Below are 14363 nucleotides of genomic sequence, written 5' to 3' on the forward strand. Positions count from 1 at the left end.
CTAATAAACCATCTTGTTAGTCTTTAAAGTGCTACATTGTCCTGCATTTTGCTTCATCTAGGGCAAGTTTGAGTTATATGCTGCGGGGTAATATTCTGTCAAGTACAATATTGTTGCTGCCATTGTTGTACATGGAGGGGGAATTCTAGGCCCATGTTTACTTTAATGGCTGGTTAGATGCTGCAGGAAACAGAGCTTGTTGTGTTGTGAAAAAGTTATGTGCTGCTACTCCTTCTGTGGATTAGTTACGCTGACCTCAGAGTTGGAGAATAAACTGTGGCAGTGCAGCTCCACCTGCTGAGTTGTGTGCGTTAAAGGCATCTAACGAAATTTAAGAGGCCTTTTGTAGCAGACCCCAAACTCCTTCACATGCATTTCATTTCTGGTAGCTGCCTGACAGATGCTTGCATGCTGGATTATGCAGCGATGGGCAACAACTGAAAGGCGTGGGGGAGCGGGAAACCTTTCCAATCATGATGCTGGCAATTTTCAGTATACCCCCCAACAGATAGTACAGTACTACTTTCTGCATGTTTGATCACTTCTAATATCCCTTTGCTGTAGGCTAGTAAGGGAGATTCGGCTGCAACTCAACATCAGCTACAAGAGAAAGACAAAATTCTCGCTGCTCTGAAGGAGGAAGCTGCGGTTGCAAAGGATCAGTGCAAGCAGCTAACTCAGGTGACTATATGGAAGGGAACAGGTATGGAATGAAAAGGAAACTAACAAGGAATGTTATGAGATTTCACTCCACTCAGTAGCTGTGCGTTTAATGAGATCAGCATGAACACAAGTGGAGATCTTGGTTTAGAAATTGATCAACGCTAAATTTCTCCCCCTTGCCACCATGCCATTAGTAGTGCATTTGTGTTGCTCTGGTTTCAAGGTATATCTCCATTATTTTAGTTAATGGCGGTTAATCCTGATTTTTTTTTTAAAAAGTTTTATGTGAGCATCATGTGTTTAACATAAGCATTCTCCTCATCAGTGTGCTAGGCTGGGTGTCAACTACGATGAGGTCAAATATTAAAGACGTTCATACGCCACAGTTTCCAGTTGATGCATTTTCTGGTATCCATGCGCTCCCATGTTCCAAGGCACCATGATCAGTGGAAATCGGTGACTTTTTATGGCAAAGGCGCACAAAGCTTAGATTGTTGCTTGTATTTACTTGCCAGGCTTACATATGCTGCATTCAGTCTCTAACAGTTTTATTGTATAGGACTCGTTAAGGACTGGTTGACTAGTTAACTATCCTATAAGCAAATGCTTATTGGATAGTCTAGTGGATTTCCTTCCCTTCCCCCCCACCTCTATCAGAGACAGCAGAGCGGGGGCGGGGGGGGGGGAGAAGAGGGAGTACTTCGAAGTGGCTGTGCTGCCCCAAGCCTGTACCCGGGCTCCGTGTGGTGCTGCCCCTTTGAAATGCCCCCTTGGCGTTTCAAAGGGGCAGCACTGCACAGAGCTGACCCCGGGCTTCATGTGGTACTGCCCTTTTGGAACGCCGCCATGGCATTTGCGTGGAGCCCAGCGTCAGCTGGGGAGTCCCCCGCTGACCTAGGCTCTGCATGGCATTTCAAAGTGGCAGTGTAGCATGGTGCCCAGGGTCAGCGGCGAACTCTGAGTCCCCCCACTGTCCCCAGGCTCCATGAGGGCGCTTCCACGTTGAAATGCACAAGAGCCCCTGCTGGGGACTCTTGTACGTTTCAAAGCTGGCACTCATGTGCTGCCCGGAGTCAGCGGGACTTCACGCTGGCCCCAGGCTGCTTGTGGAGTTCCGCATTCCTCCTTTGAAATGTACAAGAGTCCCTGTTGGGGCTCTTGTACATTTCAAAGGAGGAATGCAGAAGTGTCAATCGACTAGTTGAGTAGTCAATCATGGATTTCTATCGACTACTAAATTACTCTACAGGCAGTCCCCGGGTTACGTACAAGGTAGGGACTGTAGGTTTGTTCTTAAGTTGAATCTGTATGTAAGTCGGAACTGGCGTCCAGATTCAGCTGCTGCTGAAACTGATCAGTTTCAACAGTGGCTGAATCTGGACGCCAGTTCTGACTTACATACAGATTCAACTTAAGAACCCCAGGCATCCCCAAGTCAGCTGCTGCTGAAACTGATCAGCGGCTGATTCCAGGAAGCCCGGGGCAGGGGCTTCCTGTAGTCAGCCACTGGTCATTTTCAGCAGCTGCTGACTAGGGGACACCTGGGGCAGAGCAGCTGGGGTGCTGCTGGGTTGGTCCAGTGGCACCCAGAGCGGCGCTACGGGACCAACCGGCAGCGCCCCAGCTGCTGTACCACAGGCGTCTGGAGCAAAGCCGCGGAGCACGGGGGCAGCGGGACAGCCCAGACGCGCCGTGGCTATCCTGCTGCCCTCGGGCTCCGTGGCTTTGCTCTGCTTTGCTCCCCGTCCCCCTGGTCTGCAGACCAGGGGGACGGGGAGCAAAGCGACGGAACACGCGGGCAGCGGGACAGCCCAGACGCGCCGTGGCTATCCTGCTGCCCTCGGGCTCCGCGGCTTTGCTCTGCTCTGCTCCCCGTCCCCCAGGTCTGCAGACCAGGGGGAGGGGGAGCAGAGTAGAGCAGAGCGGAGGAACGCGCGGCCAGCTGACAGCCCAGACGCGTCTGGGCTGTCAGCTGGCTGCGCGTTCCGCCGCTCTGCTCCGCTCTGCTCCCCCTCCCCCTCCCCCTCCCCCTGGTCTGCAGAGGGGGGGGGGGGGGGAGCAGAGCGGAGCGCGCGGCCAGCTGACAGCCCAGACGCATCTGGGCTGTCAGCTGGCGGCGCGTTCCTCCGCCGCTTTGCTTCCTCTCCCTGGTCTGCTCGAGACCAGGGAGAGGAAGTGCCCCGTTCGTAACTGCGGATCCGACGTAAGTCGGATCCGCGTAACTCGGGGACTGCCTGTATATTTAACATTCGTATGACACACATGGCTAAGCATAGAACAGTCTCCAGACATTCTTAATTTGGTGAAGATTTCAGAGGAAGTCAAAACACAATGAAAGTGAAGGGAATCCTTATACCAGTCAGTAGGGTGTTCGAGTAAGTTGGAGAAGAAACTCTTATCACGGTAGCACTTGGGATAGAGTGGAGGTAGAAGCAGGAAGGCTTGATTTTTAGAAATGTAGAGGGAAAGTCAAGCAAGACACCGCACTTGAGAGCGTGGGCAGATGAGTGGGGGGTAGCGCTGTATTACCAGTGCTAGTAAATGGATGGGAGAAGAGGAAATTGGCTGGGGGGCATTGAATAGTTATTGTCAGGGCATGTCAGACAGCACACAGGGTGTGGTGGAGAGAGCCATGGGAGTAGCACAGGCATAGCTAGAGGCTGAACTTATGAGATGAACGAGGTTTTAATGGGAAAAGGGGGCATTTGTGTTTGGGGCTGGTGCAGGAGCAGAGTTAGCTCATTTTAAGGGGGTGCCACAAATCTGAACTAGGTGTAGATGGAGGGGAGAGAGGATGGAGTTGTGAATATGAACTTTGAATCACTGGTGATGAAGGTAATGAGGCCAGTTTGGCTGAATATCCAGACTGTTGCTGGCTCATGCACGTACGATAAGTTTAAAGTCTTTTTTTAAACACAGAAGCATGCTATTTCCAGACAGGTAGAAATCTGTCGCACTGAGGATAAAGGATCCCCTCCCTGGTGGGGGCAGAGAGTGAATCAGCTAAGTGACAAAATATGCATTTGCGTTAAGTCTAAATTTCAGCTTTTAATGCTTTTCTGGAGTTGAGCACTGAATGAAGCTTTCAGCACATTGCTCTTTCCTGATTTTTTTCCCTTAATTCAGAGGTCCCTAAATTGGGAGCTACGTCTGCCTTTTAGGGGATGCCCCAGCAGCCAGTCTGGGCCCTATCTTCTATCTTTGCACCCGGGGCCCTGGCTGTCAGCCCCCGCCTTGGTCCCCTTTCTCCTGCCATCCTGCCCCCAACCGTGGTGCTGCTCCAGGCTGGGCTGGGGGGCATGTGGATAGGAGTAAGGGTGCATGTCTGTCTGCATGACCATGAAAAGTCCCCCAGTTCATGTTCCCATAGATGTTTTTTAAAATTAAGCCCCTACTGTGTTTCACTACATCAGACTGATTAATTCCCATTTTCTAAAGCCATTGAGCCTTTTGGTGGGATGTAAGCTCCTAACTCGCTCTCTTGAAATCTTTAGTCTGAGAAAAGCAGCATTTAGGAGGGTGACAAAGTTGCACCTCAAGGAAGAAAATGGCTTTTACTTAAGTTATAAATGTCAGTAGTGCTGAGGAAATTGGGCACTTTTTCACTAACTGAGCTAATAGAAACTTGGCAGAAGGCTGCAGCCAACACAGTTTCCTTCAGCATGTACACACATATATGTCCTGCCAGGAAGCTACCCTGCAAATTTTGTCTGTTTGGATTGCTGCACCATCTAATAAATAAATCGACCAAATACAGCTTGCCTTTTTATTGGAAATTCATAAATTTTTTCATCTTGGCTATCCTCTCTTGGGAATTCATCCCGTCTGGATTGTTGAATGTTTGCTACTAGTCTGTCGAGAACCTTAGGAGCGAGTTGGTTTAATTGCAGAACTCTGAAGATGCTTCTGCTGCTTTTCCTACAAAACAAATGCCATAGCTCATATGTTATATAATGCTGTAAAGTGTTTGCACAGCAATATTTTAGTAACAGTAAAAATAGTAACATTTTTAGCTTGTATTTACCATAAGAACCATTCAGTAAGTATGCAGAATTGGATTGCGCTTGGCCAGTGACTTGAGATTTAAACCTGTACTGTGGGATATAATGCTAGCGGTTATGTATTGAATGGCTCTAGCTCGCAGCAGGGAACTGAACATTACACTTGACTTGCTTTCTCTTCAGCCTGACAGTTCATCTGTAATGTACAGCACATTTGATCTAAAATGTACTGTACTTTTGGAGCGGTCCAGTAACTGAGTTCTACTTCATTAAACGAATTAAACTCTGCCCTTAGTTATACCTATGGAATATCAAGCTCATCAGGGGCACGCAGAGGTAATTGAGGGAGGAATTTGGCCTAATGTGTTAGAAATACTGTTCCAGTTTCTCTGAAGCAGCAAGAGACTGCTCTTTTCATTGCGGCACCTGGTTTTACTTGAATTGTGAAATTATGTTCTTCTCTGGGTAAAGAGTAGTGATGATGGCTTTAATGTGATGTGATTAGTAATGTATTGCCTTACAGGCCTGCCAGTGGGGAAACAGATAGGGGACAATTGTCCCAGGACCCAGCACTTCTAAAGGGCCCAGGACTCCCAGCTACTGCTGCTGGGGCCCAAAGCCCTGTGAGGCCAGGCATCTCGGTGGTGCTGATGATTGGCTGTCCCAGCTCCGCCTCTTCACCTGAGGCTCCCTCCCCTTCTGGGAGCACAGAACTGCTCCCCCCATGTTGTTCTCTTGTTGCTTTATGATTTTAGGAGGTTGAGGGGAAGGGTGAAATGAATTTTTTTTTCCTGATTTCCTACCCAAGGAGCTGGTTGCAGAGAAGGAGAGAAGCAACTTGGTTACGACAAAGATGAGAGAACGAATCAACGTGCTAGAAAAGGATCACGGTACTTTTCAGAGCAAGATCCATGTTAGCTACCAGGAAAACCAGGGGATGAAGATGAAGGTAAAGCTCTATGAAAGCCATTTTGATTTCGTGTGTTAAGTTCAAAGAGATTGATGTGAGAAATGACTTTTAGCAAGTGGTGCAACACTTAGACTCATAAACTCATAAACTTTAAAGTCAGAAGGGACCATTATGATCATCTAGTCTGACCCCCTGCACAGTGCAGGCCACAGAATCTCATCCACCCCTCCTAGAATAATCCTCTCACCTATATCTCAGATATTGAAGCCTTCAAATACTTTGAAGGTCCCAAGATGCAGAGAATCCTCCAGCTATGATCTGTACCCCATGCTACAGAGGAAGGCAAAAAACCTCCAAGGCCTCTGCCAATCTACCCTGGAGGAAAATTCCTTCCCGACCCCAAATATGGTGATCAGCTAAACCCTGAGCATGTGGGCAAGACTCATCAGCCAGACACCCAGAAAGTTCTCTATAGTAACTCCTATCATCCCTCTATTGACCTATTTCCCACTGATAATGAATTTTAATTTTGTTTAATTGATACTTGATTTTGTTTCCATGAGAGTAAACTGCAGGTACTTCCCAGAATTTCTAGTGGTTTAGGTGAGAAATCTAGGATTAATTCTTTACAAAGATGAAGGCAGCAAGCTGCTACAGATGGCCTTTGTTTCCAAGAGGCAGATCTTGTCATATCAATTAACACACAACTTTTCATTCATTATTTCCCTTGTATACAAATGACCCATGGTGGGCAGCATGTCTCCTGTCAGGAGCCAAGGTTTGGAGTCTGGTGATCGCAGTTCTAGTCTGTGGCACAGACATAACACCCATAATTCTTCATAAAGCGGTTGTGATCTTATGTTATGTAATTGAAAAGTGTGTTTCTTGAGGTGCAAAATATATTTATATCATTCTGAATGACGTGCTGGATTCAAAGTATCCTTAAAAGCAAATATATCAGCAATGGGCAACCATGGCTAGTGAGTGGACCACAGGAGTTTGCCCCTCCTTAATCTGTGGGCCATAATAGTGGAATCAGTTTACAATAACAAATCCCGCTTGGCTTCTTCCTCGCCTCCTCTCCCAGGCGTATCTCATCCCTACTCCTTCTCTTCTCTCCCGGCGCTTCTGGAGCACCATGGATCAGCTGATTTGTGCCCTGTCTCGGCTCCTCCCCCTTCTTCCCAGAGCTGGAATGCCATGGAATGCTACAAATCAGCTGATTTGTGGCGTTCAGCCTCTGCAAGGGAGGCAGAAGAGTGGGGACAAGGCATGAATCAGCCAATTCATGGCACCCTGGAAGTGCTGAGGGGGAGGAGTAGAAGATAAGTGTGCCCCCGCCCCGTGCGAGAGGCGTTGGGGAAGGGGATGGGGGTGGGGTGGGGGTGGGTGGGTGGGTGGGTGTGTGTGTGTGTGTGTGTGTGTGTGTGCGTGCAGACTGTGTGGAACCCTGATGGACTGCATGTGGCCATGGGCTGCAGGATGACCAACAGCAGAATACATTCATGTAGGGAGGCTATAAATCTGCCTTGCAAAACACTTCACTGAAAATCCTGGTGCATACTAGGAACATCAGAATGGCCACGCTGGGTGAGTTCAGTGGTCTGTCTAGCCTAGAATCCAATCTTCCAACAGCGGCTGGTGCCAGACTCTTAAGAGGGAATGAACAGAACAGGGTGACTTGTGGGGATCCATCCCCTATTGTCCAGTCCCAGCTTCTAGCAATCAGAGGTTTAGGGACATCCAGAGCATGGGGTTACATCTCTGTCTATCTTGGCTAATAGCCATTGATGGACCTATCTTCCAGTCTGCCATAAGATTTTCATCTGAGCCATCTCAACGGTCATTGTGCTCTTTTTTTGTTAAAAGGTGACCTAAGAAAAGCTTTAGCTTCCTCAAAATCAAAGGCAATGGTCAGTATAAGCTTTTCAGGAAGTATGGTTGTATTTATACCAACCGATTGATTAAAAACTCAGATCTAAGCATCACTCCCCCCCACCCCCCCATGTAGCTGTAGCAATATGGAGAGAAATGTGTACATTTTCAAATCAAATGACACATTTCCAGTATGCAGAAATACCTCAGAGGGCACCCGGTCATTACTGGAGCCAAGCCAAGGAATAGTTGGTGTCTATGTACAGTGCACTACACAAAGGGGTCCTGAATCAGGCAGAGGTAGAGGGACACCTTGGGCACTTCTGAAATAGAAATAATATTCTGAACAAAGGAGTAGAAGCCCACTGAGCCAATGTAACTGGGCCCTCCCTATTTCTTGGCATTCTAGTATCACTCTTCCTGCTGGCGTATTATGGGAATGAGACTGCTGTTTGGCTGACAGCCTTGTTCTCTGAGCTGCCTGTTTGTTTTCGGGTGTCCTTTCTTCCTGGGATTTCTAGGGTTGTGTGGTATTGAGAGCAATTTGTAGCTCATGTCCGTGAGAGTTGAATGTTGACACTCGGGTGGGTGGGTGGGTGTGAGAGAAGCCCAACAGCAAATGTTTGTTGGACAGATTTTTTTCGTATATAAAATCCTCACTGAGTTAGTCATCTGACGAAACTAGTCTTGGAAGCAGTTTCAGCTGCCTCTGAAAGTTTGGCACCAGGAGAGGAGGAAAGAAACGTTAAGCTGCATGGCACTAGCCAGCTCCTCTTGTCATCTGGCTTATGGGTTGGTGGGTGCTGAATCAAACCTCTGGCGCAGCCTTGTGGTGGATTTCTGACTCCTCAGACACCAGGGGCTTAGGGAAACTGTGTTCAGAGTGCAATACGAGTACGTAAGTATCTCCAAAGGAGAGGATCTTATTTTGTTTCGGTTAGAATCTCAGGAATAAAAACAAGGCCCCAACCATTTTAAAGGACTGGTTGGTTTGTTTGCCTTATGGATCATGACTCATAGTCCATCTTCTCATTGTGGCTTGAAACTTCTCTGCATGTTTTCAGTTTAATTTGATTTCACACTTCCGAAAAATAAACTAATCCCCCCAATGTACTTGAAAAATGTCTAACAGTGTTTACAGGATCAAGCCACACAATCAGGAATGCTCAGTGGTCTGCCACAGTTGTAGTCAGGATTCACCCGTGTAATGTGCTGACAGTTCTCCTGCGCCATCAGTGATGATAACCATTCGACTGCATGTGTGTGTGCTGTGTTGGCTTGTACAAGTAGTCAACACAGCAGACAGAGCCCCCAAAACCCACAAAATCAGATAAGGATCAAAGGCACCCGGCCAAGTTTATTGTCAAACAAAGTACAGTAATAATTGTCAGTAGACTCTACAGAACCACTATGCATGTGTACCCTGTAACAATGGACATGACTCAGGAACATGGGAATCGATCACTGCCTCCAGGTTGGACAAAATCAGCCCCTCCAAGACACTGCTTTATCTACAGGTACAAACAAATTCCACATCTGTTGTGTGTTTGGGGTATTCGATACGAGAGGACCCAGTAAACACCAAAGATAAACTAGATCTCTAACTTCATTATACACAGAAAAGGAAAGAAATGCAGAGTTACATAAATTCATCCCAATGAATGGGATAGGTAGCACAGACAATAACACTACACCTAGGACAGTACACAAGATATTTAACTTTACAGATATAAGCATACATATACTTACTGCTATAAATCACACACAGTTCTACTGCTAGCAACTTACAATTGTCAGACAGAAGGTCGTGGCCTCTTTCTTTCCCCATGCATAGAGGCATCCACAATGCATTTACTGGTAGGAACAGGCACCAACTTCTTAATTGCAGTGAGTAAGGGAGTGGGGACCCCTTGCTCCACCCCTTCCACCGATTGTGTTCTACTCCTATATTTATACTCGCCTTGCTCGTTCTAATCCTCTCTACCAATCGATTATGTATTGATAGTGCGTATTTTATAAGGCACCTATTATGCTCAATTCAGAGTATATTTTGCCACGCAGGATATTGCTAAAACTTATATGCACAATTAACAGTTTCATGGCTTTACTCGGAACTTTTTGCTTATCAGAACAAAAGTACCGGTACAAGGTTGCTTGTCCTGTGTGTGTTTGACGTGGTCTCACTGTACCACGCTTTAATCTGCATTGTTATTCAAAACAATTCTTCAGCTCCCCTATTAACCCAAGCCTTGTCTGCATGCTTTGGGCGCACCAGACATGAGCCAGGCCTGGAGTTATGCTTTTCAGAGGGTCTGCACTGCAGTTGAGGCAGACGTTATTGTCAAGCTTCCCTACGCACGTCACTCCTGATGTTACTTAATTACTGCCCATCACCCTGCATCTTGTGGTTTTATGAGATCATTTCTGGCCATCATGATGTCATCTTAGACCCTTTCCTGAACCTGGGTCGGTATCTGTGGGGAGTCCTTTTTAACAGGCTGGTGGCACCATCCTTTTGGAATGTGCATTCAACTTCTGACCAGTACCAGTTACTGTTTTACAGCTAGTACTTAGCACCAATTACTGTCCTACAGCTGGGCCTATTACCAATTAGTGTTTTGCGCACTCAGCCCTGTTCTAGCTAAGTTCTGTGAGCAGGGACCTGCCTCTTGCTCAGAGCTTAGCTTTACTTTCTATTAGCAAGGTCTTGACCATTGTTAGCCAGGCCTGTGCTACGTGGACGTCAGTTTGGTCTCCATCTTACTACAACCACTACTAGATTTAATGCTGCATTGGAAAACTGTGGCATGTGCACATAAGTGGAAACACTCTTGTATCAAGGACACATTTGCCTTATACAACTGTGCGAGCCTAAAATATCAATATGCCGTTGATTGGTGTACATACGTGTTTGGACTGCAAAATCACTTATGGACTACAAAATCGAAGCACCTTCCACACTTATTTTCTCGATCGTAGACCATTGTAAGTTTCTATTATAGGACAGTAGCAGTGTCTGACACAGCTGTTGACTTCTGTTCCTCAGAGTTTTAAAAAATAATTTGTGGTGTTTGTTTCAGTTCCAGCAACTTCGCGAGCAGATGGAAGCTGAGATAGGCCATCTGAAGCAAGAGAATGGTATCTTGAGAGATGCTGTCAGTACTTCTACCAATCAAATGGAAAGCAAGTATGTTCAGGAGTTCAGTGCCTCAGCCATGGGGGTTTTTTTTGTTTTTGTTTTTTCAAACCTAATGAGGCTTTCCCTGAGGTTAGTTCTCCTGGCCACTTCTAGCTATTCTGCTAATGAGTGGTGTGTGCTGCTGACCCTGTTTTCATAGCAGTGCCTTTAGAGCACTGGTATAGATCTATATTCTTAGGATGCATGTTCTGACACTTAATGAGTTGGGCCCCTAGGCCAAGATCTTCAAGTAGCTGTTGGCTTTGGATGTCTCAATCTAAGACCCTGTAGGTTTTTCAGTAGGAGGGGGTGTGAGACCTTCTGCATAGCAGACCTCTTTTAAAGTTGGGCACCTGGAAAGTCTATTTATTTCTGACTATCGTTGTCATAAATCACTGATCATCCTTACAAGAGTCTAGCTCAGGTCAAGTGATAACTGCAGCTGCTGTTCATCTTTCTTTACCTGCTTGTGTGGTGTTGTCTATAGTACAACAATACCCCCTTCTCTGACCTTAATGGCCTGTGAACAGGCTGCTGATCCCAAGAAGCTAGGAATGCCCGCTGCCTGTACTTGGTGCTGTACTGAGTTGGTTGGCTTCGGTGTAGGGATGTAATAGTGTAATCGATTAACCGATAAGCAAAAACTTCTAGGTTAATGCTATAGATGGCATGCATTTACCCCTCCCCCTACACACACAAACACTTGCCACTACATTTAGCTGCAGGCTGGCTGAGTCATGGCTCACTCTTGGTCCAGGACTACCCGCACTGTGGCTTCACATGTAAAGTGTATTAAGAGCCAGGCGGGCAGGCAGCCTGGCTCAGTTTCAGCTCACACCAGGTCTGGGAGCTCAGACCCCCTCAGACAGGGATTGCTGCCACCCTGTGCTGCTGCCTCTTTATCAGAGGCAGCAGTACAGGGCAACAGGCAGCCGGTCCACAAGGGGAGCTGTATGTTAAACTGGTTCACTTTGCGGACTAGCTCCCGCCTGCCACCCCGCACTGCTGCCTCTGATACAGAAGCAGCAGTGCGAGGTGGCAGGGGGCTCCTCGGGAATGGAACCTGAGCTCATTGGCTGCCGGCCCTGCCCCAGGGGACTATAGAATAGTCAGCTAACCAATGAGAATTCGTGAGGTTACTCAGCTATTCAATTGACTGATATTTAACATCCCGATTTCAGTGTAAGGTTAGTGTGGCTTGTTAAGTTTGGGTTTCCTTGCTGGACGCAGTGCGGGTCCCAGCAGACCTGTCACAGGGGCATACTTCCAACCCAATCCCCCTCCCCTCTCCTTCCCTTCCCCAGAGCCAAACCCCTCCCCTCCCTGCTGTAACCCAGTCCCCTTTCTCCTCCAACCTTATGTCCCGGTCCCAACAGACACCACCGCTTGAAATGCAACCCCCACCTTTTCAATGGGAAAAATTGACCCCGAATAACATGTTTTCACTTAACACGATCGTTTTCTGAAACACATCTATCGTGTTAAATGAGGAATTACTGTACCTATCTCATTGAACTGGAAGGGACCTTGAGCGGTCATTGAGTCAAGTCCCGTACCCTCATGGCGGGGCTAAGTACCATCCCTGACAGATTTGCCCCACATCTCTAAATAGCCTCCTCAAGAATTGAATTCACAAGCCTGGGTTTAGCAGGCTAATGCTCAAACCACTGAGCTATCCTTCCCCCCCATCAGGGCTTTGTGTTTGGGGGCACCCAGACATGTCTCTGCAGTTGACGTGGTTTGAGTCTCACACACAGTTGCTGGACATATTCTGAAATTCGAAGTACTTCTGTTATCCCATGAGAATAAATGCGTATTAAAGACTGCTTCTAGAAGTACACTTTTGACTTGGCATTTGAATGTGTGCAGATGTTTCATTGACTCGATCCTTGTAATCTTAAGCAGTTGCCGCTCACATCATGAAAAACCAGTCATTGTTATTTTTTTAGGCAGTCTAGTGAACTGAACAAATTGCGTCAAGATTGTGCTAGACTTGTGAATGAACTGACAGAGAAGAATAATAAATTGCAACAGGAAGAGCTCCAAAAGAAGAATGCAGAGCAAACAATTGGTCAGCTAAAGGTGACTTCTGTTTCCTTTACTCCTCTGCAGTTACACTATGCCCTTAGCAGAGCCTATAATTCTTTGAGTGGGGGACATCTGCCTCTTGATATTTTAGGGTCTATGAGAAATTTGAGAGGAAATCTTGTTAAAGTAGCTATTGCCTGTAGGTATTAGTTCTGTATTCAATCTTTCTGTGTCTGATAAAAATGGGTAATTACAATTGACAGAAAATAGCAGGCCAGAATTTGATGCTTCCTTTCTAGATCAACTTTGAACATTTTGGACTTTGGTGATTATGGACACTGCTATGTAACAGTACTTCTGCAGACAATTGCTGCCTTCTAAAATAAATTTGGGTAACTTAACTCTCTGAATGTATTTGAACTGTCAAATGGTGAATGGAATAGTATCCTGTAGTAACTTATATAGGAAGCATTTCCCCCATATGACTTGCAAATTATGTAAGTGTCCTTTTGTTTTTGTGGTTGGAATAATTTATTCAAATCTGTCTGTCATATCAAATATAGAAACAACATGCTATAGCTGCTAAATGAGTTAAGCTAGTTTTACTGACCTAGAATGTGTCTTTCTCCCATTCCTTCTCTTTGATAGACCAGTGGGCACTTTTCTTCCTATGTGGACATATATTTAAAAACAAATTCTGTAAAAAGAAAGCTAAAAATTTCAAAGCGAGTATGCTGGTAGAAAACTTGTTACTAAAAGAAAATCAATTTGCACGGAAAGAACCCATGAATCTCTGTTGCTGGAGAAGTGGTGTCCAAATTTTGGATAGGAAATGCAGATTTACCCAAGTTCTGGCACTTTTGAATTCGGACACTGCTTCCTGAACTTAATGAGTGACCTTTCCCTCTGTTGTAGAAACCTGTCTACTAATGAGCTGTGGCTTGGAATTCAGTTCAGAGTTTGGGATACAAAGCTGTTGAAATAGACCAGATGGGTCTAGGGTGAGGTCTGAGTGCTGGATGTTTGCCTTTGCTGTATGTGCAAGGGAGGGACATATCCTACCTTATATTGGATTGAGACAATAGGAACATCACTATGGATGGTGCACACTATAAACTTGCCTCACTGTTGGTGTGTTTCTCAGGGATTTGAAAAATCTGCACCCCTGAGAGATTTTCCCATCAACCTAGAGCTGTCTACACCAGGAGTTAGGTTGACACAGCTCAGGGGTTGATGGGAAAATCTGTCAACCTAACTCCTGGTGTAGACAGCTCTAGGTTGATGGGAAAATTCTTCTAACAACCTAGCTACCCCTTCTTGAGGAGTTGGATTAGTTACAGTAATGAAGAACTCCTGTTGCTGTATTGAGTGTAGCTACTGATGTAGCCTTTTAAGTGTAGACATGGCCAAGAAAGTAGAGATGCACTCTGTTAAATAGCTCAGTATTTTCCTCTCTTCCAACTCCCACTCTCAATGTGAAGGTCCAACAGCAGGAAGCAGAGAGGAGATTGGAAGAAATGCAGGTCTACCTCAGGAACAGGATAGCAGAACATGAAGCAGCGCAACAAGGTATGAAATTGTTTCTGAATACTATGCAGTATAGCCATTCCTCCCCTTTCTTGCATGCAAAAAAGATATTGGATAAATAACGTTATGAGCTATATAGAAGGTTTAAAGGAAGTGGTTCATTCAATGTATTCTCTGGGTC

The 14363-nt window shown here is 46.2% G+C and overlaps 1 protein-coding gene across 12 annotated transcripts in view; it reads left to right on the plus strand.

The window, feature by feature from the left end:
- Positions 1-14363, plus strand: part of KTN1 (kinectin 1) — a 121679-nt gene that overhangs the window by 50756 nt on the left and 56560 nt on the right. For 11 of the 12 annotated variants that reach the window (XM_075926270.1, XM_075926271.1, XM_075926272.1 and 8 more), the window contains 5 exons: positions 565-681; positions 5473-5613; positions 10530-10636; positions 12577-12709; positions 14137-14224. In XM_075926270.1, the coding sequence (XP_075782385.1) occupies positions 565-681; positions 5473-5613; positions 10530-10636; positions 12577-12709; positions 14137-14224 (586 nt within the window). The remainder of the gene's footprint in view (positions 1-564; positions 682-5472; positions 5614-10529; positions 10637-12576; positions 12710-14136; positions 14225-14363) is intronic. The other variant, XM_075926275.1, reaches the window with a different exon arrangement.

Source organism: Pelodiscus sinensis, chromosome 4, assembly GCF_049634645.1.
Source record: "Pelodiscus sinensis isolate JC-2024 chromosome 4, ASM4963464v1, whole genome shotgun sequence".
NCBI classification, from domain to species: Eukaryota; Metazoa; Chordata; order Testudines; family Trionychidae; genus Pelodiscus; species Pelodiscus sinensis.